This window comes from Metarhizium acridum, assembly GCF_019434415.1.
Source record: "Metarhizium acridum strain ARSEF 324 chromosome Unknown scaffold_31, whole genome shotgun sequence".
In the NCBI taxonomy this organism is placed as follows: Eukaryota; Fungi; Ascomycota; class Sordariomycetes; order Hypocreales; family Clavicipitaceae; genus Metarhizium; species Metarhizium acridum.
This window is the reverse complement of record NW_027094018.1, coordinates 2,008,841-2,036,057: the sequence shown is the minus strand read 5'-3', so window position 1 is coordinate 2,036,057 and position 27,217 is coordinate 2,008,841. Positions and strand designations below refer to the sequence as shown.

Here is a 27,217-nt window from a genome sequence, read left to right as displayed (position 1 = left end):
AAAATCTCCTCTTCCATCCTAACACCCTCCTCTCTTTGCCGCCTTCCATAAAGACACCGCCCTTTTGGGGTTGAGTGCGAGTACTGTCGTCATCCAACCCCGTGTCTGCTCCTACCATGGACGGAGTGTTTGAGGACTCGTCATGGCCGCAAATAATTCGAATCCTTGATGGCGCAGACCACGTCTTTCACCATGGAACACGTGTATTTCTCGCGTTTGCGCTTATTCTACTGTATTATACATTGATGGGAAGTTGGCTGGACCTACTTCTCAGCGCCGTCGCCATCGGCCTCGGACACCACCATGCTATTCTGACGTTTGCATTCTACTTTGGAAAATTCTTATGTACTGTCCTCATACCGCTTTCTGGAGCAATTGCTATCGTTCTCTTGTCGATTTCTCACCTCCTAAAACCGAACATGGATTTGAAGGGCCCTGCAAAGCCATATCTGATACCCTGCAAGACAACTCACACGCGGCGATTCCCCAAGAAACATTCATTTGGATATTCATATTTGGTCGTGGGAGTCCCGGTGGGAAGCACTGGTAACGTCAATGGGATGCTGATGATTGATGATCAACTTTATAGCTTCTGGGACTTTTTGTACAAGTTGTTTCGAGGAGGATGGTACACTGTGAATGGGGCCGATTATATGCAGAGGGGGCACCATGCTCTTGGGCTCCGAGGCAAATTGGACGAATACCTCAAGTCTCAGGTGAGGCTCTATAGCATACCAGTAATGAAGTCACATGCTAAGAAGAAATAGGGTGTCGAACCATCTGCTTATCCTCATGCCTACCTAGTCACAGCTGCAAGGTTTCTGGGGTATCACTTTAATCCGGTTTCGTTCTGGTATCTGTATTCAGAGGACAGGATATTGTCTGCTATTGTGCTTGAAGTAAATAACACGTTTGACGAGAGACGCCCATATCTTGTCCTTCGCGACTTCTCGCCTGATGCCCAGTATCTCACTGGGCCAAGGTCTGAGGACACTCTGCTGTCTCGCGTCAAAGGTTCATGGGCGAAAGATTTCCATGTTTCGCCCTTCAACTCGCGAAAGGGAGCTTACTCATTAATTGCTAGCGATCCACTTGGACCTGGGATGGAAGGTTTTCGGGGCATTGACGTTACCATCATCCTGAACTCATCGAAAGGCCATGCCAAGCTGGTCACCAGACTTTTTTCACAGGGAGAAGCTATCGATCCGGCTGCCATGGGCCCAGTAGCCAAAATGAGGTTCCTTTTGACGTGGTGTTGGGTTGGATTTGCAACCTTCCCAAGAATTGTCAAAGAAGCTGCAGCACTTTTCTTCAGGCGCGAGCTTCATGTATGGTATAGACCTGAACCGCTGAAAGAAAGCCTCGGAAGGCATGCGACAAAGACAGAACGACAGCTTGAGGTTGCTTTCCGCAGTTACCTGAAATTTCTAGTTGAGCGGTGCCAGAAACCGATATCGGTCAGGTATGTGTCGAGTGGGATCCTTTCAAACTCCGAGGAGACATTCACGTCACCTTCTTGGCATGCTTCAGTCGAAGACAGAAGGTCGCTAGAGCTGAAGGTTCTCACGCCGATTTTTTATGCCCGTTTTGTGCGTTATGCGCATGATTTCGAGGCCATATTCACCGAGTTCATGGATAGTGCTACCATCTGGGTGAGCGAGCCGCAGCTGTTACCAGACCTGCTTTTAAAGAAAACATCTCCGCCTCTGCAATGCGCCAATATGATGGACTACTTGTTCTTCAAATCAATACAGAATTTGCGACGTCGACCGGATAAGATTCCGAGCGTTTCAACATCTGCGGACACTAAGACGGATGAGCCGTCGACTGTTGATATTCGAGATTTTCGGATTTCCTCCATGGATGCTTATATGCTCGAACATGCTCAGACGACCTTGAAGGCAACATACCGGTCCACCTTGCTCCGCATGTTTGTCGCTGACCACTTCGCTCTGGGCAATGTGGCTTTTCTGGGCTTCTGCATCCTTCTCTGGAGAATTGGAATTGCCTGGGTCTGTGCGACAACATTGAAACAGACGGCAAACTTTGTTGTGAGGTGACGTACGGAGTACTAGTACCGACGCACTGAGACAAAACGGGCTCGGCCCGAACGTTGCACAAGCATAGACCTCTAGCCACGAATAGACTCATCGAGGGGAAGATGATTCGACGACTGGGGGAAGCACGCCGCAGTGTGCATGTTGTCGATATTGACCGCACCTGCAAAAAGGAGGCCTCATCTCAATTGGTCTGTGCAGCAGATATGGAAACAGTTGGAACATTGAAGCGATGGGCGGCCGACAATAGGTCTCGCCCCCGTGTTGCCGCCTGCGTGGTTTTGCAACAAAGGTACGCGACCAGGATGAATTCCAAATTCCAAGACCATATCTCCTCGTACTCCTCCCTATTGATGCTAAATTGTACTAAACTGACAGCCGCCTCCGTTTCCCGCTTCCCCGCCGAAAAAAAAAGCTAAAATCCACAGAAGCATCTCCGTACCGCTCGTTGCCAATGCAGTCGACAGGTATACCGGTCACGGCATCGAAAATGACAAATACATGACTCCGGATCGGCCGCAGGGGCCAGAGAAACGAAATTGACATTCGATTGTTCCAAATATCCGGGACGGCATGTGCTTTGTTCTAGGGAATCAAACAATGCCAACACGCCAGCGGAGCATGTCAGCTGAGTCGGGCAACGAAACACAAATACAACCAGAGAAACGCCCAACGTATCCATCTATCCTCGTTTGTATCGACGAATAAGAAAAACGCAATCGTCTTTCACCTCACGGGAGAATGTCACAAGCGTCACCGGCAATTCAAACGGCACAGCCCAACGAACCCGCACATCAACTCCACAAAACGACTGCTGAAGCGAAATGCAATTGGCATCCACACGCTGTGAAATTCCCACGTCATCTGCCCCACCAGAGCTTCTTGCAACTAGGAGCTCAGCTATTTCCATCGAGCTCTACTCCGAACGGAGGAGTGCCATCCATCCCATGAGGCAGTCTAGCCTATCAAGTCGTCACTTACCCCACCATTGAAGCAAGCCGTCGACAGTATAAAGAGCCGAGAACAGGTCGCAGAGGACGCCCCTCAGACCTCTCCATCTTTCCTGAGAGCATTGCAATCTCTAGACGCTCGATTCAATCTCGACATTTCCAAGACAGGCCAGAAATACGACATTGCCCAACATGCCTCTGACCGGACACTGCCTCTGCAAAGCCGCCACATACTCCGCCGACGTCGAGGCTCCCATCATCACGGGCTACGACCACTGCGATGACTGCCAGCGCCAGAGTGGTTCTACCTACTGTACGTGCCGATTCATACAATTTAACCCAGATATGGAGCCCCGTCCCCCCTTCTTCCGCCGCATCATATCATACCCCGTTTCTAATCCTCACTGACCAAACTGCAGCCCTCGTCGCCGTCGTCCCCAAAGACAAGCTCACCATCAATGGTCCCATTAAGAAATGGACCGGCAAAGGCTCCTCTGGGAAAGATGTCCATCGCCTTTTCTGCTCCGAGTGTGGCTCCCCCATTGCCCACGACCCCGATGCTGCTCCCGAGATCATTGCCTTCAAGGCCGGTACTTTGGACTCTGAACTGAAGAAGAACCTGAAGCCGGTTAGTTGCAGTTTCGCCCCTCATTGATGGTCTAGATACTGAAACAAGCTAATACATTTTAGGACACTGAGATTTGGACTGTGGGAAAGTTGCCCTTTTGCCAGGAGCACTTGGCCAAGCCTTTCAAGCACATGCCTGAGTAACGTTGGCATTTCAGGGATGAATCAAGACGGTCGAGGTGATGATGTAATGATGAAGCTTGAAAACAATTGAGAAGATAGTAGCAAACAATTAGTGCGACATACCCTGCCTCCAACAACCAAGTAAATCGCGACCCGTAGATGTGAAACTGACTTGTCTGGAGACATGGTTGGAGACATGGTTGGAGACATGTTTGGAGATTAGCTTGTGCAATACCGAAGCAGCCCACAATGTGTGAGGCTCCAGGTTGATGCGTTAAGGGCAATGGTCATATCATTTATGGATTCTCACATGTCACGAAACGAAAACAAACAGGTTAGTATCAACATGAAAATGGTATTATTCCTTAGTAGACTGTTGTGATACCATCCAAGCTCTATCACCATTGTCATTACCCATTACCCCCTTACCCCCTCTCGTCATTATCATAATCAGCGCATTGCAAGCCCCTAAACATCCAATTATTCTATCTACAAAGCGAGAACCAGAGCAGCTCCCGCAATAGCCATTGCCATGCCGGTTCCTTGTGCTGGGGCACCGCCGGTGGAGGTAGACGATGATGGTCTCGTAATGCTTGCGTTCTCAGACGCGGGTCCAGATCCGGTCCGCGATGGTGTATTCTTCTTGTTGTTGCCACTGGTGTTCGAAGCCGTCAGGTTAGTAGCAGAGGGATGCGAGACACGGGTGGCCGTGGCAGCAGCACCAGTAATGGCTCCAGGGCCTTGGGGACCGGTAGCTGTATAGTATAGGCTAACGTCCGTCTTGCTCGGGAACTTATCCGAGGACACGGTATCGCCGGTGGTGACAAAAGGGGCGTCGCGGGCATTGGTCTGGACAGAAGAGAAAATGGCCGAAAAGGCAGCCGTGGGAGTGCCTTGGCAAAGAGAGTTAGAAGCAACAGAAAGAACTCCTTCCCAGTAGACGTGATCGCGAGCACTGCGGAATCCATGGACGAAGAGACAGTTCTGGCAACCACGCCAATCCATAAAGTAGCTGCCCTGGCACATGCATTGAGCGTGAGCATTGAAGTCGACGGGCTCAGTGCCATTGGGCTGGCAAGCAGACTCGATGTTGGAGATGGAAATGCAAGGCGGGACTACCCCGGAGCCATTGACTTCGGGATAACAGACCTTGGCCGGATTGCCCATAATACCCTTGCCATCAGTATCGTCACGCATAATCGTGCGTGAAGCCATGGCAGGGAGCAAGAGGGCTGTGGAAACCGCGAGGAACCTGAGGCAGTGCTTCATGATGTAGAAATTGATGAGCCTCGTGGGTTAATGGGTAATTTGTGAGCGGCCAAGATAGATAAAGTAAGAATGAGCAACAAAAAAAGCAAACTGGAACCAATGTTTGTGGGGGAGAGCAGTAAGATGCAATGATGTGGAAGAGGAAAAGAGAAGAGAAGGATTAAGCAAGAAAAGAGCACGAGATGTATCGAAATTGACGAAGCTCTATGAGCAGGACGGCACTTTCCATTCTGAAAGATGGCAAGCAACTGGGTGCTCCTGCAGGCGAAGATGGGGATTCATCAGAAGCAGCGGACATCATGTCTTGGCGTCGCGTAGCTTGCTGTAGGCAGGTCCGGCTTGGGAAACATTGAAATGATTCAGTCCCAAACGGCGAGAGAATCCAGAAGGCCAAGAGGGCAAAACGCAGGTGGGAGAGCAGGGGTCATGCATGAGCGCCAAGAAATTGAAGTTTGCACCAAACTTGACATTTTATACAGAACAAATGTATCGAATGGGGTGATTACCCAGTGTTCTGAATAAAGGCTCCATCACGCTGTCTCCGTATTATACACAAGTGGTGTCAGATGCCATGATGATGGAGACGAGGGGTGAGGAGTGAGGTCGGAAGCATGAGTCAACTTCAAACACTTACGGTACCTCGGCGTATCTGGATATTTCGCAAGTACTCTGCGAGAAGGAAAAGCACACCGCTTGGTACCTTGTTGGACCGCACTGGCCAAAGCCGTGCATTGTAACCACTCAAGTACCTGGCACCTGATCAAATAATGCACCTAATGACAATGTGCCTGGCTCCATCTTGCAGCAATGCGATGCGGGACCTTGCATCTAGGTTCGGGTCTGCCGCCCGGATCGTCTAATCCACTGTATTACCTACCCATCACGGCTACATATCGTCACCAAGATAACCCAATGGGTTTGCAGGTAGCCATTAACAAACACAGCATGGTGGTGATGATGTAAAAATCCCAGTACAATTTCTATAGTTCGTTCTATGGTTCGTCTTCTATTGGTATCAAGTCATGGCTCCCGTCAAATCCGTCGACAATATCTCATATCTCATATTTGCACCCCTCTTTCGTATTTCCATCTCCAATCTATCCATTATTTCTTCAGCTCAGTTAGCTACCACCCAAAATTCAGGAACAAAGATGCCGTAACGACGAACATCCACGTTGCAACGGTCCTAATGGGAGTCTTTGTGGCAGGCGACTGATCTGGCGCCTGCTTCTGTATTTTGCCAGTCTCCGTGGCTCCAGCCGTGAAACAGCTTGCTGTACCACAAGAGTATCCAGACGGGCAGCAACCGGCTACGGGGCCGGCATTTTGTCCACACATCAACCATCCATCAGCACATGATGAGCTTCTCGTAGGATTTGGCGCGGCAGGAACTACAACAGTAGCGCCGTTGGAGACCAAAGTCGTGGAAGACGGAGCCGGGCATGAGTACGTATGACAGTCGCGGTCAGTTTGACAGCACCCTCCACCATGGGTGGCGAGACAGCCATAGAAGCCTGTTGGGCAGCCGGACTGTGTGATTGACGTGCTCCCGGGAGCTGACGTGATTTCAGAAGAACCTGTTAGTCGCCAAGGAGGATTTCCTGCAGCAGAATCGGTCTTCGTGTCAGTACTAACGCTAGTGCTTGTGCTGGAAGGTGTGACTATTTGCGTGGTAGTTCTTGTCGTAACTTCTGGCGGAGCAGTTTGAGTAACTGTAGTAGGGGTCGCCGATGCGCTTGGAACACCTGCAGAGCTATATTAGCATGCAATTCTTAGTTGAGAGGACGAGCAGAGGATGACTTACAGCCCACACCTTGGCAAACATATCCTGGAATGCAGCAACCGCCTCCCAAAGCTGCTGCACAGCTTGTCGCGCCGGACGGACACGTTCCAACTTCTCCGCCACATGTTGAGCCATTGGGGCAACAAGCGACATGGCCTACGTCGGTGTCGGGCACATCAGTGCAATAGGTTCCTTGCTGGCAGCATTTGTTGGGCGATCCCTGCTGAGCACAATTGTTCATCCCGGAAGGGCACGATGACCTCCTTTCCAGCAAAGCCAGAGCTTCTGCTGCACGCCGCAACACATCATCTTCGGCTTCGTGGAGGTGTTTTACAAAAGGCGGGTAGAAACGAGAAGTGCCGTCAACGTCTTGATGTGGTTCATCTGACAGCACGTCGAAGAAGGAAGATGCAACTACTGGCCGGACCTGTGGGAGTGGCGCAAATGCAAGATGTTCTCTCAATATTTTTTCGCCCGAGCCCGGAGACTGCTTCTTGATAGCGATTGGAAAAGGTCGATTATCTGCGAGCGCTTGTGAGACGAAAGCTAGGAGCGAGGCAGGAAGTAGGAACAGAGTAGACGCTGGGGCCATTGTCGTGGCATTCGGTCATATGCCGTCCAGAGGATGCAAGGCGTGAGCCTGAATGTCACTTGAGCCGGAATATGTACCAAATAACTGTGCCCCCGATGCTGTAAAATAGAGCGATGCAAGATCTACTGTGTGCAGGACGTTTGCAACGGTGCTGTTGGGCCGGTTTGAGATGCACGCGAAACCAGTTTTGAACTAAACAAAAAACGGTGGCTGGGGAAACCAACATCACAGCAGACGTGGGCCAAGCCACGACAGAACCCAGGATGGATGAAAAATCCTCTGATAATGACATGGCAAAGAAGTTCAAGGTGCCCAAGCATGATTACTGTTGTATGCTGTATCTGCAGCTAGATGTTGAAGCTCGCCTCTGGAATGCAGCACGGGCGCCACGTCGGGCCAACATGGAGCTGACAAAGGAGCTGACGCCTGTAGCACGGAGTACCTAGGTCGACTGAGTAGGCATACTGGATTTCGTCCTCCCTCTTACCGCTCAACCGCTCAATCGTCGCTGTGGCCCCGACGGCATTCCCATGAGCGATTCTGCATGCTGGGCCAATATTGGTCCGTGTATAGCGCTTTGGGTAGTCAACTTGGTAGATACCTCCGAGGAAGTCGCTGCCGCGGATCGACGTGTTTGCCGTCGTGATACCTGGTCAAAGCTAGGGTAAGTAGCGGGCTGGAGAGTCGAGGGTGATGGATTCTGGCTATAAGGCGCTGGCCTCTGCAGATGATTATGCTGAAAGCTTGATCAACAGCATCTTTCTCTTGAGATACCACTTCGTCGTGTGCTGCTTGAATGTGCTGCGTAGTATTGGCTTTGTACTCATCGGCTTAAGACATATTGTTGTTGCCGAGTCATTGAAATATATAAAGCTTACATGGCCGCCTGCCTGCTCATAATTCCTGTGTCCTTACCAGCGACGGGTTAAGGATGACACCGCACAGGTACAGCTCTTGAGCGAGAGTACTTCCGGACATTTTTGTCATAACCGACAGCTTTTACATGGCGTCAGTAGGACACCCTTTTCAATAGTGGGAGGCATGTTGCAGTTTGTAGAACTGAGGGCGACTCTTCTTATTGTGTTTGGGCGTTTGTTGCATTCCTCCTCCAACGAAAGAAGCGAAAACCACTGTGCCCGCGCCGGATTATACGACTGCCAGTGAAGTTGTACCAACATATGGTGAGGCAACAAGACAATAGGAGTTTGAATACGCCGGCGACCAATTAATGGGCCGTTGAGTCGTTGAGTGATGTTTGGTTACTTGGAAACGAACAATGGTGGCAATGTGCCTCTCCTTATTAGGGTCGTGACAGCAGATTCCAAGCTGCTCTTCCGCTATGAATGTCCTTTACTGCCCATTGAAAAACGTAATAATACACGCGGCTCATTGAATCATCATTACGTAGACAAAGCAGGTGTTAATACAGGAGTTATACAAGATTTAATATAATATACAAAGATATGATGAACTTTCCATCCCAACACTTTTCAGAAGAGAGGCTCGCTTGTTTCCCCAGCCACTTTTCTCTCTGGCGGATCTGCTTCTGGGATTTGGTTCACGCGGTTCTTGTTCCTCGCCGAGCCCTTCACAAATGTGTGGCAGAGCAACCCAGCAGCAACACTAACGTTTAAACTGTCCACAGAACTTCCCTGAACAAATCGGGGCACGGAGAGCTCAAAATCCGCAGCAACCTTGACTTGTCTCGGTAGTCCATGCCCCTCATTCCCAAGCACCAGCACACAGGGGTGTTGATCCAAGGGGCTCGTCTGCTCCACGTAATCCGTCGATATGAATTTGTCGCCATGAATCTTGAGCAGCTTCGACTCTGGAGGCGCCACTGCAGCATAAGTCTTCCAGCCCGCCGCTCTGGAGCCTTTCAGGAACTCGACTGGCGAATCGACTGTGAATATGGTGACTTCTTCGGCTGCCCCTGCCGCCGACTTGAGTACCACAGGTGTCAGCGCTGATGAGTTGCGGCTAGTTATTCCGACAGCGTCAACGCCCATGTAGCTCGCAGTACGGAGTAAAGCACCAAGATTTCCGGGGTCCAAGATTTCATGCAAAAGAAGTACAAGTGGCTTCGTCGCAGAATTATTCGCTTTGGGGACAAACGTATTCTCTCCGTTGATTGCCTTTTGTTCCATAGTCTGATGCACAAGCTCAATGTGGAACCCCAGCTTAGAAGGCGACTCTTCTAAGCTGCCTAGAGCTTTCACAGGTAGCTGCGGTAGAGGCGATGTCTCCAAAACAAATCCGTTGTGTGGGCGGCCCATGCTCATCTTGTCCATTAATCGCTGGTCTTCGTTAGGCACAATAGTAACGGGGACACCGCGAGCCTTGGCAAGGTTTATTATGGCGTCGTTGTCATCGAACCCCCTACGGTTCTCTCCGCCATAAACGTATAGCTTGTAGAGTTGGCGCCTTCCTTGTTGGAGCGCTGCCTTGACAACGGATCGTCCGTATAGGAATTGTGATGCCGCAGTAGTGTATTTGATGGTCATAGGCAACATGGCGCGCCTTCGTGGTCTCGCTACGGCATCCTGGATAGAGTCATCTTCGCGATTTTCTATCCGTGACCGTTGTTTTTGTGGGTTTAGCGACCGTGGGTAGGATTGTAAATCTCGAGAGTTTCGCGAGGGCAATTTGTCGTTCGCGTGAAAGCGTCGCGGCCGAACCGGTTGCTCCAAATCTAACGAGGCGGCCGTATCCTTCAGCGGGCCATGTTTCAATTGATATACCAGACTTCTTTTCCCGAAGGAGAATTCCGGATCAAGAAATCGCTTCCTCCTCGTCTGCCTGCCAACGTCGTCTTCGTCGCCAGTTTCCGAAGCTTTGCGATCAAGCTTCTTTCGAAGTTTTTGCTGTTGCCGTTTAGACGCAGCGCCACCTAGAGCCTTCGTTGTTCGCCCAACTCGGCTAAGGTTGTGGCTTTTGTCATCGTGGGTTGCCGTCCAGGAACGAGACTCGCCAAATTGCGCTCGTTCGGATCGTCTTAGCCCTCGATGGATAGAGGATAAACTTGCGCAGCGGACTAAGTGGGAGACATTGAGCGCTGGGACGTTATACAACGATTGACGCAGCATGCAGCGTTGACCAGCAGCTGGCCATCTTGCTGCGCTTATCATAGCATTATAAGCGACTGTAATAGTCCGCTGCATTGGTCCAGATGTAATACGTGAGACTTCCGAGCATGTGACGGAATTTGTCCACAGCGATCAAGTGAGGGTCCTTCCTATTTTTCTGCCGCCAATTGCAAAGGTACCGAAAGCGGTGAGGGTCACAAGCGTCAGTGATTGGCTCCAGGCCGGAGCCACCCAATCGCCATGATTCCACTTGAGTCGCGTCGAGATGAGTTAGCCTTAAAAATCACGAGCCCACGACATCTCATTCTCATAGCATGAGAACCAATCCAATTTTCGTAAACCTATGGAACCGCAGTAGGTCCGAGATCCAAAGAAAGGGTGGGGGACTCCGGACCTCATCAATTATTTCCCTATTGTCATTGTCTGCGGATCGACGACAGGCTACAAATGGAGGATGGTGATGACACATTGCCTGATGGCCAACAGGCAGTATGCTTGAGCCATGATAACCATGTATCACAGCAGACATTCTCTTTTGACTTTTCAAATAACCGATCTGGGCCCGGGAGTTCGTCAGAAGACGACTCGCATGGCCTGATGGTGTCCGACCTGCCTTCTTGGCCGAATGAGAACCTGTCGTATTTGGAGCCTGAAGCGGCAGAGCATTCAGGCAACGACGCGTTATCAAATGCTCGAGACTCTTCGGATGAAAAGGCACGGGACTCGGCGCCGATCGCGACTATGGAAGTAATCAAGCAATCACCAACAACTGACCCGGAGATGAAGGTACCGCAGATTGAGGAGACTGATATTATGTACCATGGCCAGAAGCTTCAGGTTTCCTTGCCTTTTATTCCGTCGGATGTCCGAGATCAATACAAAGAGGTGCATAGTAATGCCGTGGAGAGGATATTGGATCTGCCGGCTTCACCAGATGATGGAGAGCTTTTGACAGTAGAGTTAACAGACGGAACACAATGCATGGTATGTCCCACAGCTTTATGCTGAACACTTTCTTATTGTTCAGCACTAAGCGGTCTCACATCACAATGCTCCCACTGCTTTGTTTCTATTCAAGGGCCCTTTGAACGAAAGCATACCCGACCTCTCACTATCCTTTCACTTCAATTTGATGCTGAGATAGCCCTACATGTATTGTTTCTCGCATCCTTGTGGCTCGGGTGACAACTCATCAGCAAACGCTCACATTGACCACAAAGGCAGCTGCTTTATTCCCTCACTAGGCGGTACAAAAATGGCATGAAACACACTTTCAACCTACTATTGGCCCACATTGTCACTACACTTGTTGTGGTTCTTCGATTTCTGTTACATTTGCTAACGCTGCGCCAAGATCCCTTTGTTGAAGCTCGAAGGATTCGAAAACGGCTCGCAGGCTCTCGAAACCTATTTTACGGGAATGGAACGAGCTGGAAGGAAGCGCAAGACTGCGCCCAACGATGATTGGGAATCTGACAGCAGCTCGAACGGCTCAGACGTCATGGACCTGGACGCCGACACGGATGCGGAAGAACCCGATGAAGCCGTCGCAGCCACCCGCAGCCGTAGGCGACGAACTCAAGAGCCAACCACTTCGAGGAATGCGACGGAATCAAATTCAGACGCTAGTGACGACTCAGACGCTGTGATATTCGACAGTCGTCGACGTAGCCTTCGGAGGAGAAAGCCTAGGTTTCCGCAAGCGTCTCTTCAGGAATCAGAACATGATGGCCCGTCCAGAAGCCCAAGAGATGAGGACGGTGACGATTTTATTCTGCCAGTCGTTTCTGATATCGCCAGCACTAGACGAAAAAGAAGCTCTATGTTGCGATCTCGGCGACCCCCGGCCCGGAAACGCGCGTCCACACGAAGAGGCGCTGTTGACTCCGATATAGAATTTGAGCAGCCCAGGCGATCGTCCCGGGCTACGCGAAATGTCAGATATTTGCAGGACGACTTCGACTTGGACGAAGACTCGTTTACTCAAGTTGAAGAGAAGCCTGGGATTCCGAAAATTGCCTCAGTCAAAGAACTGTTTCGACCTGTACCGCCGGATTCTTCTTTTGCAATCGTACACACGAACACGTGCCATACCTGTGGTAGTGCTAATAACCGAAGCCAGATAATCTACTGCCAGGGTTGTAGCTATTCCTACCACAAACATTGCATCGGTAATCGAAGCGCGCGTGAGCATCTAGTCACAAAAGTGGGAGAAGCCAATTTCGTGTTACAGTGCCGGTTCTGTATTGAGATACACAAGAAAAAAGATCCCCTAGCTCCACGACGTTCAGTGTGCCAATCATGCAAGACAGTAGGTCGTTCTTGCACACCGTTTTCTCAAAGGCAGACAGCCCGACAAGAAGAAAAATTAAGAGAACAGAACGGCGGAGTTGATCCTATCACCAGTGTGCCAGATGAACTGGTCAATAATTCAAAGAATGTTCTTTTCCGCTGCACCAGCTGTAACCGAGGCTGGCACCAGCATCATTTACCCTTGATCGGTAGCCCAAGTCCTGGGCGAGAGCAGGAGATTGGGGCACTTAAGGACTACTCCATCGACTGGCAGTGCAATGAATGCACCGTGGCGCAACAAAAAATTCATCGGCTTGTGGCCTGGCGAGCAGAACCCACGGCCAGCACAGCACGTCCAGCCTTTGCACAGCTATCCGATGATGACAAGGAATATCTAGTCAAATGGGAGGGCATGTCGTACTTCCACTGCACATGGATGCCAGGCGCTTGGATATTCGGTGTTGCGGCTTCTGCAATGCGAACGAGTTTTGCAAAGAAAGCCGTCGAAGTCGACTTATTCAAAGTTACTGAGAAGGAAGCCATTCCCGATGAATACTTGATGATCGATATCATTTTTCGGGTGAAGCTGGATTCTGCCGTACCAAGAGCTAACTCCAGACAAGAAGATGTAGACAACCTCCCGCACATCAGCAAAGTATTGGTAAAATATCAGGGCCTTGGGTACGATGACGTGGTATGGGACGAACCACCAAAAACCAACTCGGGCGAACTTTACGACGCCTTCAAAGTTGCATACGAAGAATATCTCGCTGGGAAGTACTTTAAGCACTCTTTGCCAACCAAGATGAGGGAGCGTATAAAAGCATTTAAAGAGGAAGAGCTCGAGGAAGTTGATGTTCAACCAGCCGGACTCAAGAGAGGGAAACTGATGGGATATCAGTTAGAAGGTCTGAACTGGCTATTGAACAACTTTCACAGCGGGCGAAGCGTCGTATTAGCAGATGAAATGGGACTCGGCAAAACCGTTCAGGTCATCAGCTTGGTGGTGTACCTTGTGCAAGAAAATCCCAAGGTAAGCAACCTGACACCACAGCTTTGTAAATATTCCACTCGCTAAAATACATACAGTGCTGGCCGTTTCTTATTTCGGTCCCAAATGCAACATGCCCGAATTGGCGTCGAGAGTTTAAACAATGGGCGCCGGAGCTGCGAGTAGTCACCTACCATGGGGGCAAGGAGTCGCAAGACCTCGCGTACAAGCACGAACTCTTCCCACATGGATCGCGAGAAATGGCTGCACACGTTGTTATTATGTCTTATGACTCCACCCAGGACCCAAAAACTAGTCAACGCTTCAATTCCGTTAAGTGGGCAGGTCTGGTTGTCGATGAAGGGCAGCGACTCAAGAACGACCGCAGCTTGCTCTACCAGGCCCTGCGTGTTATGAAGATCCCATTTCGATTGCTGCTGACTGGAACCCCGTTGCAGAACAATAAAAGAGAATTGTTCAATCTGATTCAATTTATCGACCATTCGCAGAGTGCCGAGAAACTTGACGAGGAGTTCCAAGTCCTCGATAAAGAGACTCTGCCGAGGCTTCACGAAAAGATTCGGCCATATTTCTTGAGAAGGACCAAGGTCGGGGTTCTCAAGTTTCTGCCCCCAATGGCCCAGATTATTTTGCCGGTTACCATGACGGTAATTCAGGAAAAGCTCTCAAAGAGCATCATGGCAAAAAACCCCCAGCTTATCAAAGCGATTTTTGCCAACAGTAAGATGAACAAGAAGGAGCGAGGATCCCTCAACAATATTCTGATGCAACTTCGCAAGTGCCTCTGCCACCCATTCATGTACTCTGAAGCAATTGAAGAAAAGCACGATGACCCAGTCGTTATCCACCGCAATCTCGTGGAAGCTTCGGCAAAGCTCCTGCTTCTGGAACAAATGCTTCCAAAGCTCAAGGAGAGGGGACACCGGGTTTTGATCTTTAGCCAGTTTCTCCAACAGCTAGATATCATTGAGGATTTTCTTATTGGCATTGGCTATCAATACAGGCGGCTCGACGGGAATCTTTCAAGCTTGGAAAAGCAGCGTCGCATCGACGCTTATAACGAGCCAGGCTCTGCGATTTTTGCATTTTTACTATCAACACGAGCGGGAGGTGTCGGTATTAACTTGGCCACAGCTGATACGGTTATTATCATGGATCCCGACTTTAATCCGCATCAAGATATTCAAGCTTTATCACGGGCCCATCGTATTGGTCAGAAGCAGAAGGTGCTTTGTTTTCAGCTTATGACCAAGGACACTGTTGAGGAGAGAATCGTGCAGATTGGCAAGAAGAAGATGGCTCTCGATCACGCCTTGATTGAAAGTCTGGATGATGACGAAATTGCTGGGGATGACTTGGAGTCCATCCTAGCCCACGGTGCACAGGCACTGTTCAGCGATGATTATCAAAAAGGTGCTATACATTACGATGGACCTTCTATTGACAGACTTCTAGACCGATCTCAAACCGAGCAAACGAAGGTTGATGATGAAGGCTCTGCGGAGGCTCAATTCACCTATGCCAAGGTTTGGTCAAATGATAAAGCAAATTTAGAAGATGAATTGAAAGCAGCTGCCGAGGCTGAAGCCCCCGAACCTATTTCCTCTAGTGTCTGGGACAAGATTCTTGCAGAAAGAGAAGAGGAGGCTCGCCGCCAGGCCGAAGCAAATCAAGAGAGGCTGGGAAGAGGAGAGAGACGCCGGACAGTATGTATTTTTTGAAAGTTCCTGAAAGAGCCATAGCTAACATTCGCAGACTCTTAACTACAAGTCCGATACATTAGCAGAATACCTCCAGGATGTCGGTGGGCCTAATGCCTCAGACTCCTCGGATGACTTCGCGGCCGCCGGTTCTTCGTCTTCTTCGGACGGGGACAATGAAGCAGAAGGTAAAAAGCGAACGACTTCTCCTCCCAAGCCAAAGACCGGATCAGTCACCCCAACAACACAGTCCACGAGAACAAAGAAGATTGACACTCGAGCTCAGCAGAAAACGACCTCGATGACCTTGCAACGAAACAGCCGACTATCAGAACCCAGGGCGTCCAAGACGTCAGGATGTCCCACATCAAAACCGCGCGCAACTCCAGTGAAGACGAGCTTCAGGGGCAAGACCACGTCTACCAGCCCAAAACCCAAGCCCAGCCCTATCGGACGAAGCAAACGTTCCAAGCCGCTACATCCCTCGAAAAAGGTGGTATCTCCAAAAACACCAGTGAAAAGGCCAAACTCAGATACAGGAACCCGAATTACGTGCCCCCACGACACGGTTCCGTCCCCTCAAATGAAGAAACGTACAGCCAACCCGCACCTTACGCCACGAACCTCCCCGGCAGCTTCAGATCCCATTCGAGCAACTTCTCCAATGGGGTCGCCTATTCCGCCTTCCCTGCCTCTGACTCCTTTGACTGGGCCCAGGCCCAAACACTCCCAAGCAATGCGGCAGCAGAAATAGGGTCCATTGGCGCTACATCTGGATTTCCGGTATCATCGCATTCGAGAACACAGTCTGCTCAGCCACCAACACAACATGTTGGACCCTTACCTAGTTTGCGCTCCTTACCTTTATTACGGATTCCAGTACAGAAGCTCTCCGAATCCAGTATACGACTGGCTATAGATGCTGTTCAGCATCTCCCAGTTAAAGAAGACACAAATCTTCGGCAATTACAGTTGCTGGAAACGAGACTACAACAAATTAATCAGCAACAACAACAACGTGAGCCTGGTTGAACTGAGATATTGGGCCACTGATTTAACATGGATTGCGAGGTTAAGAAATTACCGCAGATTACAGGATAGACTTGTAAATTTCCCAATATCTTACCTACACTTGCTCATTTAGCTACGGAAAGGAAACGAAGACCACCTAGTGAATAGAAGCCTCATTATAAACGGTACTCCCGATTGTCATGCTATATGGACCCGGTGATCTCCGATGCCAAAGTACTTATACCGTCTTTTGGATGGGGCAAACAGCGTGATACTGACTTGTAGACTTGTGCACCTTCACATGGTGGATCCGGGAAGTTGCATAGCCAACGCAGATGAGTAGTGCGTTTGTCGAGTGATGCGTACCTCATCACTCATGCTTTAGTTATTTTTATTTTATTTTTTTGAAAAAAATTATCAATCATGTAATGTAGTATCATCTCATTAATCATTCGCACCTTATATCACTTTTTACGCACCCCTACGACAGCTATTGCGAGTAGAATGAACAATCTCCAGCCACCTCAGGACCCATCAGCATCATGGGCCAGCCGTTACAATGAGGACCGTGACTCTCAGTTCATGATAGAGACAAGACGGGCTAACGCGGAGCCAAACCTACCGGTGCCACCCCGATGCTCAGGTGGCTCCCTTCATTCAGCCAACGTCAACAGCTATTACCTAGACCGAGGTGACGGGCAATACACAAGACTGCTTCCGGCAGACATGCTCCCTCCGATGAATAACGTGTCTCGCAGAGAGACGAGGCATGATAACATGGTGATTTTGCCGCCTTTGCCGGTGAATCCGGGCCAAGAGCGTGGGTATCGGCACGCTGCTCAGGTACTCTTCACATATTCCTCATCCGTAATCGCTCACCTCCACGCCCGAGTTGGCTGACAAGTTTCTGAGAAATAGCACGGGGAACCGGCAACATGGCCCTCGACCGCGTCAAGGCAAAGGATCTTCTGCGACAAATGGATCCACGAAGGGGTATGCGCGTTTACACAGCGAGGATGCAGGTTCAAGCACGAAATGCCGTCGGATACGGCTACGCAGCGGTCCTTGGGGCTGTTTCATCGACGCGGCATGGCGGATGGGAATCTTCATGGTGCCCTTACCGATAGGCTTGTCGGGAGGCCGGGGGAGACAGAGTGGTGAATTGAGTAGCTCGATGAGTGGGAGAGGTTCAGGTGGGCAGAGGCAAAATCACGGTTTGTATTTTGCGCCTGAATACTGTGAGGTTGTGCTGATTTCGCAGTAGGGAGTGAGAGCAGGACGGGAGGACCGAGGGATTTGGTGCCTTTTGCGTGGAGCTCGAGAGCTAGGAGGACAGCGAGTAGTGACAAGATTGGCGAACGTGTTACGAATGCGTTGGGTAGGATAAATTAAAGAGCCGGGTATGGTGATTGGACATATATTGGTGTGTGGAAATGCTACGTGGGTTTCTTTGAGGCAGGTTTTGTCCCATGCTGCACCGCCAACTGGTTGATATGATGCGAGCTTGGTATGCACATGCTAGTGTTATATAAACAGTGTTTTATATGCCTAGGTACATGAGCTTCATCTCTCAAGGCTCACTTCATCCTTGATATCATTACTATTATCCTCGCGTTCACTTAGAGACAGTTGCATGCTGCTTTTTGAGCACCTTGTGGAGCCCAGCTCGGGCTTGATTTTAGATCAAGGCAGCAAACAGTGCGGCCAGGCCGCCCAAAAGCTCTGAAATAGCAATACTAGTTGAGGTGCCAGCGGCACGGGAAGTAGTAGTCGCAGGAGCAGTGGTATGCGACGACCCAACAGGGGATGTGGTTGACGTATTCGGGGCAGAAGTCAACGAAGCGATGGGTGCTGTCGTCTCTGAACTGCTCGTATTTGTAATAGAAGTCTTGCTCTTTGTTGTAGTCGTCGCAGGAGTCGTAGAAGTCTGGGTGTCTCCAGAACTGGTGATGGCGGAACCAGTTGTAGTAGAATTCGAGAGACCAACGGCATCAAGATGATGGTTGCAGCAGATAAAGTCTTTGCCGCCGGGGCAAGAAGCGACTACAAGTCTTATTAGCCACGTAACAGCGGACTTTGGGGGTATTCACAAGGCGGTAGGCGATAGATACCTTTCATTTCATTATCACATGCCTTCCTCCAGAGGCACTGCGTGTTACCGCTCCTGTTGTGGCAGGGCTTGACTACACAGCCAATGACATTTGCCGGGTCATTTGGGCAAGGGTATTTGCCTCGAGATCCAGTGATGGCGTTGCCCTCGTACTGCTGGCAGATTTCAGTGGTAACACAAATGCAGTCGTCTCCGTAGCCATTGGCGGCAGAGCATGGATCACCGGGGACAGCCCGAATGGCAACGGGATAAAGAACACTGAGAAGGGCAAGGGGCTTCATGCTAAGGATTGGCTTCGTGTACTCCGTAGGGCTGGACAACGGGAGTAAAAGGCTAAAGAGGGCGAAGACCAAGCCCCCGAGTTTCTACATGTTGAGCAGTTGTATCTCCCCCTTTATGTATCGATTCCATTCAGCCCCAAGTTCACACGTTGAATGACATATCACCAGCAGTGAGGCTGAGCGCGGGAATTCGTTTCTCGTATCTGTGCTTATTCGAATGCACGCACACGATTTTGCTTATTTTACTATTAAGAACTAGATTACGGAGTAAGAGACAGAGATCTGCGGAGACAATTGGCGGGGTTACCTCGAGTCAAATTAGAGAGAGGGATTCGTTTTTGCAGGGCTGGAAGATTCAGCCACTGATCGTCGGCAGAGGCTTGCTGGCGGTGGTGATGGTGGGATTAGTCCACCTCCCGTTGAAAAGGGCCTCTTGGATTACTGTTGCGTTGCCGTTGCTCTAAGCCCATCAGTCTGGCAAACGCGGGCCTTGAGATTGACGTGTGGATGCCGTTGGGTGTTCCAGCGGCTCATAGCAGACAACCCTGGATATCATCTTCAAATGATGTTTGTTGAAGGGGTGTTGGGGGCTGGAACTGGCTGACAGGGCTGTGTCTGCCTTGCCTGCGTCCGGATAAATGGTGCCCTGGATGCTACGTTTGCTGTCGTCTGACGGGGTGATAGTGGTAGGACTGATTCAGACTCAGCCTTGCAGTGTGGTTGACGTCGTGCTTGATTTCAGGGGAACAGCTGTCGGGATGAACATTGAAACACTTCAAGCCCGAAGTTTGGAGTTCCAGATGTCAGAGGCCACAGCACTCAGGTACTTGGGTACATTGGCCAGCCGAATTATGAATGTTATGAATGCTTCAAAGCTCCCAGCGTGCCTAGTGCCAGCTTCTCCACGAGGTATTCCTCCGTAACTTGGTGCTAATTACCCCACTGCCCACTGTCTGTTTCAATCCGTCGTCCAATCACCAACCACCAAGCTCTGCAACATGGGGTCAACATCTCACAGCTTCCTTCTCGCACGACTGCCTGCATGTGCCTGGCAGCCACATTCGTCCAAGCATCTGTTCCTGCACAAAACAATACGTCTTTTGCTCAGAATCATCGGCATCAGCATTGCGCATGTTGATGTGCATCTACAACGGATCAAGGACCCTGCCTGGACCCTAGCATGAAGTCGCCGTGCTAGTAATTTGACGCCAGCGGCACGACCCCTCCAGCTCGCTCGCAATTCCGACCAGTTTTGCCTGCTGCAACCGTCATCGCCCGACCTTCCCTGGGCTCGACACATACAAGCCATGGATCACGTCCATGGTGTTTTGACAGCACTGCCTGTCACCAAGCCTTCCACAAATTCCGCTGCCAAGGCATACGACATCTCTATTAGGCAACATATAGCCACACTGACCAAGAGTGCTGCCGAAATACGACGTGCTGTCTTGAGCAACCCGGAACCTTTGCTTGAAGTGTGTCATGCCGTATTTCGCCCGAAACAAGACGATTGATTTCCCTTACTTTCTGACACATTGACAGACTCTTGACCCCGCGGCACACTCGATCGGCTACCTAGTCGTTCTGGATATCCTTCTCCAGCTGGCCGACCCCGCGACGCCGATTTCACAAGCAACTCTGCTCGATAAGGTAGTAGAGTTTGTTCTGCATTTTGATGCCATACAAATTCGATACTATGGGCAGTCTATGCTTTCCCTTCTTGAGAAAATAGGGAGCGGCAGGCTCTTCCCGGTAAGACTAATGGACACTGTCCAACATTTGAGCCAGCTGACATGATTCCAGCCCGCTGCAGCCGTGACATTGCTGTCGACTGCCATGCTGCGCATCGACCCGAGCGGAACCTTCTTCACCTCCACGCATCTCCTCTTGGCCAAGCTCGCATACAGTTCAAATATCGTTGAAGCCGCTTTGGAAGTCTTCGATTGTGACATCCTCTTCTATCCTGATATGAGTCACTCCAAAGACGGTAGACTATTGTGTGAGCCAAATCTAGCGCCGGCTTCGTACATTTCAGCGCAAACAGGATTGACAGACAATGTCAAGCAATCAACCGTCTTGGAATACGACCACATTCGCGGACTTGCTTACATGTCTATGGGGCTGTGGTCCAAAGCAGAAGCAGCGTTCGAACAGGTGATATCCCATCCGTCCAGGGATAGAGGTGTTAGCAAGATTATGGTGGAAAGTTACAAGCGATGGATCTTGGTAGGACTTCTAAGCCAGGGCAAAATTCCGACGGTCCCCATCTACACATCAGCATCCGCCAACGCGTGTTATAAGATTACAGGGAGGTCGTATGCTGCCATAGCAGAAGCCTTCTGCAACGGCGATGCAGAGAAACTCAAGTCCCTAATTGAGGAAAATGCGACACTCTGGGAAGAAGATGGGACGAGCAATCTCCTTACCGAGATACTCTCGTCGTATCAAAAGTGGCAGATAATTGGATTTCGCCAAGCATATCAACGAGTTGAAATATCACAAGTCCGAGAGACAACTCTCAATGCAGTGACAGGGAAGCCCTTGCCCAATGACGGAGAAGTCCTCTCGTTAGTCGGCGGTATGATTGAGTCAGGCATGCTGGATGGGCAAATTGAGCAGGACGGCAACGAAACCTACATATCATTCCGAGAAAACAGTGATGTACTGTCCGAAGCAGAGTTTGCTGCACACATCGCACAGAGCCACTCCGCCATTGAGTTGCTTGGCAAGCAATACCGACTGATGAATGACCGACTGAGTGGAAGCAAGGAATATGTGAAGCATCTTGTCAAGGACCAGAAGCGGGCGGAAAAGGATAATACAGATGCCGGCATCGGGTTTGATTCTCAAATTGAGGATGAGGATTTGATGGCCGGCATTGTACCACATGCTTGAGACTGTTTCCTGCACGACCGGAGTTGAGGGCATAGATGGGTTTGTGTGTTGATGCGATTAGAGTCAAAAGGCCATTCATGTTCGTCAGTGGACTAATATTGGCCCTTTTCAGGAACACTACATATGCTGCATAACGTTGGCACGTTGTTAATAATCACGACATTTTACGAGATTTCCTTTTGTGTCTCTCTTGTAGGTTTACCTGCCTGGTTGCCCAAAGAGCTGATAAATACATAAGCTGCTTTATTGCCCATGTTAGTAATCTAGCAGCCCGCAGCCAATGCACCTAGGACATATTAAACTTCAATAGCCTTGCCTCACTAGCTTTACAATGCTACGTGCAAAGTCTGCGCTTAAGAGTTGGCTTGTCTTTTTATTCCAGAATGCTGAACCTTGAACTGCAACAACGGCTACACATGGGTCCTTCTCGGGTAGCGGCGTGTCACTTTTCAACTTGGAAACCACAGGGTTTGGTTAAAAAAAAAAGATTTAGGTTCGCCGAGTGAATAACGGATCTTCAGGTCTTAATCTTGTACCGGGAGGGCAAAGGCTAAAGCCGCCTCTGGTCGCCACGAACTAACTAGGCTCAAAGTCAAGGGCTCACAAGTGTGTCCGTTAGTTGACGATGGATATTTTGTTGGACGTACTTGGTCACAAGTTCCGCGGACTCTTCCATATAACACTTGACCTCAGAGCTAAGCGCAAGCCACCGGTCTATGCAAAAAACTATGTGCAACTCTATCGTGCACAGCCAAAGCTAGACAGCCACCATGAGTTCCTCAGAGATGATACGGGAACCAAATGCCCTTCCTCTTCGAAGATCAAATATCCATGTTCTTGTCCATCTCCCAACAGTCACGCCTTGAACATTTCTCAAACCAGTTTCCGCTCTCTTAAATCAAGTAAACACTTCACAGTCTCGGAGTGCAAATCTGTCTATCAAACCGGCACACAACTACTCTTCAAGGCATCTTACCAATCAAATATCCTACGGGGTTTCCTTGTATAATCATTTTGCAAAATGGCTGCACTCGTCAAGGCTGCCAACGCCCTGCTTGGACTTGCTACCACTGCGAGAAACGTGTCTGCCACCAACAGGACACTGGATGCCCGCGAGCTCGAAGCCCGCCAGTTCCAGTTCGAACGCTACAACGAAACGCACGTTTCCCTCATCAACGCCACGCCTTACCGCTGGCACAAAACCTACAACCACTCCTACCAGCTGATGGAGTGGGAGAAGGGATGGCCCGAGTACATTGAGCCGGGGAAGGCCACCACGGTCTCCGTCAAGACTACCAAGCATCTCGTCAGCGATACCGCTGGCGAGGCGACATATCGTATCGAAGGAACCAGCAAACCCATGTCTCTGCAAGTTCAGTACCTCTCTGGGCGGCAACACACAGTTGCCGTTCAGTTCTTGGAGGACTTGGAGACAATCTACAGCAAGAAGAACGCGACTTACAATCTCGGATTCTTGCCACGCGCGGGGGGCAGTGGCTTCATTCTTGCCGGCAACGAGGGCGAGTTTATTTCCAATGACGGGCCCCCGACTTGGATGCAGGCTCAGCTCAGCGAGATTGGGCACCTGCCGCTGCGCGAAATCGTCATGCCTCGGTCTCACCACGCCGGGCAGTGGAAGAGCCAGGAGTACTTCGGCTGGGGGTCGGCTTCCAATACCCAGACACAGACGCTCACTCTTTACGAACAGCTCGGCAGGGGCGGCGTCAGGGTCCTCGACGTCCGGCCGGGCCTCAAGAGGGGCAGGTTCTACGAGCATCACGGTTCCATGGTCGGCAACGCCTTCCACGGCATGCTGGGCGCCACCCTCAAGGAGATGGTGGACATGCAGAACAAGTTCATGGCGGACCACCCCGGCGAGATGTACATCTGGGACATCCACGAGACGGACACGCGCGACGGCGACAGGAAGTTCAAGCCGCTCGACGACAAGGGCCGCCACAAGTTGTACGACGAGCTCCGGCGCCTCAACCACCGCGCGAACCTGCCCAACGTCACGGACATCTCCAGGCGCCCTCTCAACCGGTTCATCAGCGGCGCCGGCGGCGAGCAAGGCAAGTCGTGCGTGCTCGTGCGCGTGCCCACGTCGTGGGCCACGATGAAGCACTTCCCGGGCAGCAAGGAGGGCTTCCTCACGGGCGCCAACCTGCCGCTCAATTCGCGCTGGTCAGACACCAACGCGTTCCAGAAGCTCGTGAAGGACCAGGTCTCGGGGCTGCTAAGGGCCCGCCCCTCGCGCTCCTCGGAGCTGTACAACATGGACTGGGTCATCACGCAGCAGGGCCTGGGCGCCGCGATTCCGCACATATCCATCATCGGCCTCGCGGGCGTCGCGTGGAGGACTCTGTACCAGCAGTTTTGGGACGCCCTCTCGGACCAGTCGTATCCCAACTGGATCACCATGGATGCCATCCACGACAACTCGCTCAAGGCCATGGCCATGGCTATGAATAAGTGCCTTGGTGCGAGGAAGTGCGGCGCCCTGGGGGGCAAGATTGTCGGCATGAGGAAAACTACCTTGGAGTCTACGCCCGAAGGGACGTATAACAACACCGAGACGGAGGCGCAGTCGCGCTGGGTGGGCAAGGGCAAGACGCCGAATAGAAATGGATTCCAAGTATGAACGTCGTCTTGGGTACCTTGGATGTCGGCATGGATCAAAACCGTGCCCATCGGGTTTGTTTACCCTCCCTTCACATTTTTGATAGATTTTGTATCTTCTTTAGATTTTTTCCTCTCTTTTAAGCTGGCATTTTGTTCCCTCTGTATTTAGTCGAGTTTTTGCACTTGTATCGAAATGCCGCGCTTCGTGGCATCTCATTTCCTGATGTGTGTGACAAGATGTAATAAATTGGTTAAAAATTGCCACCTAGCACTTGGTGTATGTGGTGCAATACTGGTTAGGTGGCCAGGCGTACGTGGTAATGAATATCCTGCATTACTATTGCCACCGCAGCCAAGGGGAGTTACGAGGCGGCATTGAGATGTAACGTATTGCGGATATGTCTTATAGTTTATATTACGTTCCTTCTATTCTAGTGTACGCGCAACGCTGAGGGCCTCAATAACAAAATCAATGTGCAAATTATCATGGCTTTATCCAAACTCTAAATCCCGGAGCGCCAAGTTATGTGAGCAGCTAAAGAAAAAAAGAAAACGCGAGGTGCTACGACGCAGGGGACGCCCCCCTTCGCCGTCTTATAAAACTAGCCAGGTGTGTCATTGGCTTCTTCGTGCTACCCTCGGGTGACGGCTCGCTGGGCGACTTGCTGCCGCGAACGGGCTTACAGCAGCAGCCCATGGCGGCGTGGAGCAGGAAGGCAAAGTCGGTGGTCAGGGCTCCAATCCACATGAAGGCAAACATCTTGACGCCAATGTTGGCCTTGATGTTGAGCTGGTCCTGGGCCGTGAGGGCAATCTTGGCGGCGACGCTGATGACGGTGGCGATGATGGCGGCGACGGTGAGGACGAGACCCGAGAGGCCGCCGAGCAGGGAGAGGAACAGCGAGAACCACCGCGTCCGCATGACCAGCGGCGTGGCCAGCAGCAGCACGAGGTTGATGACGGTGCCGGCCATGAAGAAGGCGTACATGACTTTGGATCCGATTTCGAGCAGTCGCAGAATCGTCAGGACCTCGGAGGGCAGAGCAATCCTGGCGCCGGCGAGAAGCTCGCTGACGAGGATTTGGACTGGGTTGAACCAGTAGAATGTCTTGGGAGGCGAGCAATACGTGATGCCGCTTTCGGATCAAGTCAGCATACGAGCCCAGAGAGGCGGAGCGAATGGGGAAAGAAAAGAAAAATAGACATACACATCGTTGTATCCCTCGCAGAAATTCCAAACGCCAACCTGGTAGAAGTCGTGGAGTCCCAAACTCCTGGCTACAGAGTTGAGCAGCCCCGCGTTTGCTACGGCAATGGGAATGATTTGGGCAACGTCTAGCTTGAAGAAGTAGGTGTCTCGCAAGACGGGTCTATCGTGCGTATTACCGATGAGGGTGAGGATGAGAAACAGTATAGAGATGAGGTACAATAGCGCGGCGATGATGGTGGTGTTGCGGCGGGCTTTGGGCGCGGCCATGTTGGACTTGGACATTTGATGGCGTCGAATCCCAAGGCTCGGGAACAGAGTCTTGGTGGTGAGACGACGGTGCCGTAGCCGTTCACCCGCTGATTTGATGCTATCGGCACGACGAAATTGGCATAGAAATGTTGGGATATGGATGGTTCAGGAGACTTGGGACGGAGCAGATGAGTCGAGGTGACGTCGTCGGCGAGACACAGGTGGCAGAAGCCAGACATGAGGGAGAGATCCGGGCGACAATCAATCGACTTGTACGGAGTGTAACATGTCTGTGATTGCACATTTGCTAGAGCCCACAAAATCCAGCTCCAGAAGCCATCAATACATGTTGTCTTTAGCTTCACGCTGGTTCCAAAGGCCGGTGGACCGCTCCACCAGGCAATGCGCTTGGCCAGGGCATCCTCGTCCCCATTTTGCGCGTCTGGGCTGCGAGACTATCGATCGCCCAAGGATGAGAGCAGCGGGGATGGATATCCGGGCATGGCTACTCAAGTACGCGGCAGCAAGGCACCCAAGCCCTGTAAATAGTACTAGCCTTCTCCAGACTTGGCGCCGAGCAGCAAACGGGATAAACGCAAGCGAATCAGTGACAACCTGAGGCATGACTGGACTCAGTGGAGGACAACGGCACGCATTCCCGGAGAGGTCTTGTCGTCAAAACAGATCCCAACGGGCCAAGGCTACTGCGGCCACGAAGCCGTTTCCCCTCTTCACCTGGCGTTGGATCGGCACCGTTTAGTGCTCAGTGGACCAGAGTTCCACTGCATGGTTGCTTGTTTACAAAGCCAAGCCCGAGTTCTATCGCCAGCGACCAGAGGACCATGGCCAAATCTATTGGTGTGCGAGACGAGGAGAATAAAAATTTCAGGTAGCACCATTGGCTCTGGCGTGCAAGATCGACGAAAAGGGGCATGATACGTCTGGTTCTCTTGTCGGAAGTGAGGTCATACATTGCGCCTCTGCTTCTCCATCACGACCCACGTGTGTCCACGAAAAGAGAGCATCAGCTTTAGCTCGCACGGTTGAGACGTTGACTAAGTTAGTCAACTGGCAAATTCATGCGCGAGCCATCTAATTGATTGATCGACGGACCTTGAAGACTCGGCCATCCCTCGCACTGGAGGCTTGTCAATGCACTATTCCAACACTCAGGTGCTTGGCGTTTAGCAGCTCCATTAGCTCGATGCTGATGTCCTTCCCTTGACCGTAGACGTTGGGTTTTATTGGCGATCTTGTTCCATTCATGCCACTAGCAGAGTAGCTCTCCATCAGCCTAGGATAAACATCTTTGTCCCCAGCCAGAACCCATTTCTAGTCTTGCTCTGCC

The 27,217-nt window shown here is 51.0% G+C and overlaps 11 protein-coding genes across 16 annotated transcripts; 6 read left to right on the top strand and 5 right to left on the bottom strand.

Annotated features, from left to right (window-relative positions):
* Nucleotides 1-116: 116 nt before the first annotated feature.
* On the top strand, nt 117-2,060 carry J3458_005482 (uncharacterized protein; the record flags this gene model as incomplete). The annotated part of the gene is made up of 2 exons (XM_007812491.2): nt 117-716; nt 768-2,060. 2 exons carry the CDS (start codon nt 117-119, stop codon nt 2,058-2,060), a joined length of 1,893 nt encoding a protein of 630 aa, XP_007810682.2.
* Nucleotides 2,061-3,199: 1,139 nt separating this feature from the next.
* J3458_005481 (uncharacterized protein) lies at nt 3,200-3,778 on the top strand (the record flags this gene model as incomplete). The annotated part of the gene is made up of 3 exons (XM_007812490.2): nt 3,200-3,320; nt 3,427-3,635; nt 3,698-3,778. The coding sequence occupies 3 exons, from the start codon at nt 3,200-3,202 to the stop codon at nt 3,776-3,778; spliced, it is 411 nt and encodes a 136-aa protein (XP_007810681.2).
* A 468-nt stretch (nt 3,779-4,246) lies between these two features.
* On the bottom strand, nt 4,247-5,026 carry J3458_005480 (uncharacterized protein; the record flags this gene model as incomplete). Its single annotated transcript, XM_007812489.1, has 1 exon — nt 4,247-5,026. One exon carries the CDS (start codon nt 5,024-5,026, stop codon nt 4,247-4,249), a length of 780 nt encoding a protein of 259 aa, XP_007810680.1.
* Nucleotides 5,027-5,981: 955 nt separating this feature from the next.
* J3458_005479 (uncharacterized protein) lies at nt 5,982-7,705 on the bottom strand. 2 transcript variants are annotated; one of them, XM_066118827.1, is made up of 3 exons: nt 6,831-7,659; nt 6,662-6,771; nt 5,982-6,582 (listed from the first exon to the last, which is right to left on the bottom strand). In XM_066118827.1, the coding sequence occupies exons 1-3, from the start codon at nt 7,399-7,401 to the stop codon at nt 6,418-6,420; spliced, it is 846 nt and encodes a 281-aa protein (XP_065976348.1). In that variant the 5' UTR covers nt 7,402-7,659; the 3' UTR covers nt 5,982-6,417. The 2 variants fall into 2 exon arrangements, with proteins under 2 accessions (XP_065976348.1, XP_007810679.2); XM_007812488.2 differs by having other exon boundaries at nt 5,982-6,771; nt 6,831-7,705.
* A 910-nt stretch (nt 7,706-8,615) lies between these two features.
* Nucleotides 8,616-10,592, bottom strand: J3458_005478 (uncharacterized protein). Its single transcript, XM_007812487.2, has one exon. The coding sequence runs from the start codon at nt 10,560-10,562 to the stop codon at nt 8,892-8,894; it is 1,671 nt and encodes a 556-aa protein (XP_007810678.1). The 5' UTR covers nt 10,563-10,592; the 3' UTR covers nt 8,616-8,891.
* Nucleotides 10,593-10,765: 173 nt separating this feature from the next.
* On the top strand, nt 10,766-16,688 carry J3458_005477 (uncharacterized protein). 5 transcript variants are annotated; one of them, XM_066118822.1, is made up of 5 exons: nt 10,766-11,471; nt 11,842-13,812; nt 13,869-15,497; nt 15,547-15,679; nt 15,778-16,688. In XM_066118822.1, the coding sequence occupies exons 1-5, from the start codon at nt 10,935-10,937 to the stop codon at nt 16,521-16,523; spliced, it is 5,016 nt and encodes a 1,671-aa protein (XP_065976343.1). In that variant the 5' UTR covers nt 10,766-10,934; the 3' UTR covers nt 16,524-16,688. The 5 variants fall into 5 exon arrangements, with proteins under 5 accessions (XP_065976343.1, XP_065976344.1, XP_065976345.1 ...); XM_066118823.1 differs by having other exon boundaries at nt 15,547-16,688; XM_066118824.1 differs by having other exon boundaries at nt 10,766-13,812.
* A 1,351-nt stretch (nt 16,689-18,039) lies between these two features.
* Nucleotides 18,040-18,893, bottom strand: J3458_005476 (uncharacterized protein; the record flags this gene model as incomplete). The annotated part of the gene is made up of 2 exons (XM_007812485.2): nt 18,040-18,545; nt 18,614-18,893. 2 exons carry the CDS (start codon nt 18,891-18,893, stop codon nt 18,181-18,183), a joined length of 645 nt encoding a protein of 214 aa, XP_007810676.2. The 3' UTR covers nt 18,040-18,180.
* Nucleotides 18,894-20,200: 1,307 nt separating this feature from the next.
* On the top strand, nt 20,201-21,788 carry J3458_005475 (uncharacterized protein; the record flags this gene model as incomplete). Its single annotated transcript, XM_007812484.2, has 3 exons — nt 20,201-20,368; nt 20,436-20,645; nt 20,697-21,788. 3 exons carry the CDS (start codon nt 20,201-20,203, stop codon nt 21,786-21,788), a joined length of 1,470 nt encoding a protein of 489 aa, XP_007810675.2.
* Nucleotides 21,789-22,413: 625 nt separating this feature from the next.
* J3458_005474 (uncharacterized protein) lies at nt 22,414-22,797 on the top strand (the record flags this gene model as incomplete). The annotated part of the gene is made up of 1 exon (XM_066118821.1): nt 22,414-22,797. One exon carries the CDS (start codon nt 22,414-22,416, stop codon nt 22,795-22,797), a length of 384 nt encoding a protein of 127 aa, XP_065976342.1.
* A 12-nt stretch (nt 22,798-22,809) lies between these two features.
* On the top strand, nt 22,810-24,429 carry J3458_005473 (uncharacterized protein; the record flags this gene model as incomplete). Its single annotated transcript, XM_007812483.2, has 1 exon — nt 22,810-24,429. One exon carries the CDS (start codon nt 22,810-22,812, stop codon nt 24,427-24,429), a length of 1,620 nt encoding a protein of 539 aa, XP_007810674.2.
* A 543-nt stretch (nt 24,430-24,972) lies between these two features.
* On the bottom strand, nt 24,973-25,902 carry J3458_005472 (uncharacterized protein; the record flags this gene model as incomplete). The annotated part of the gene is made up of 2 exons (XM_007812482.2): nt 24,973-25,546; nt 25,619-25,902. The coding sequence occupies 2 exons, from the start codon at nt 25,900-25,902 to the stop codon at nt 24,973-24,975; spliced, it is 858 nt and encodes a 285-aa protein (XP_007810673.2).
* Between the last annotated feature and the right edge of the window lie 1,315 nt (nt 25,903-27,217).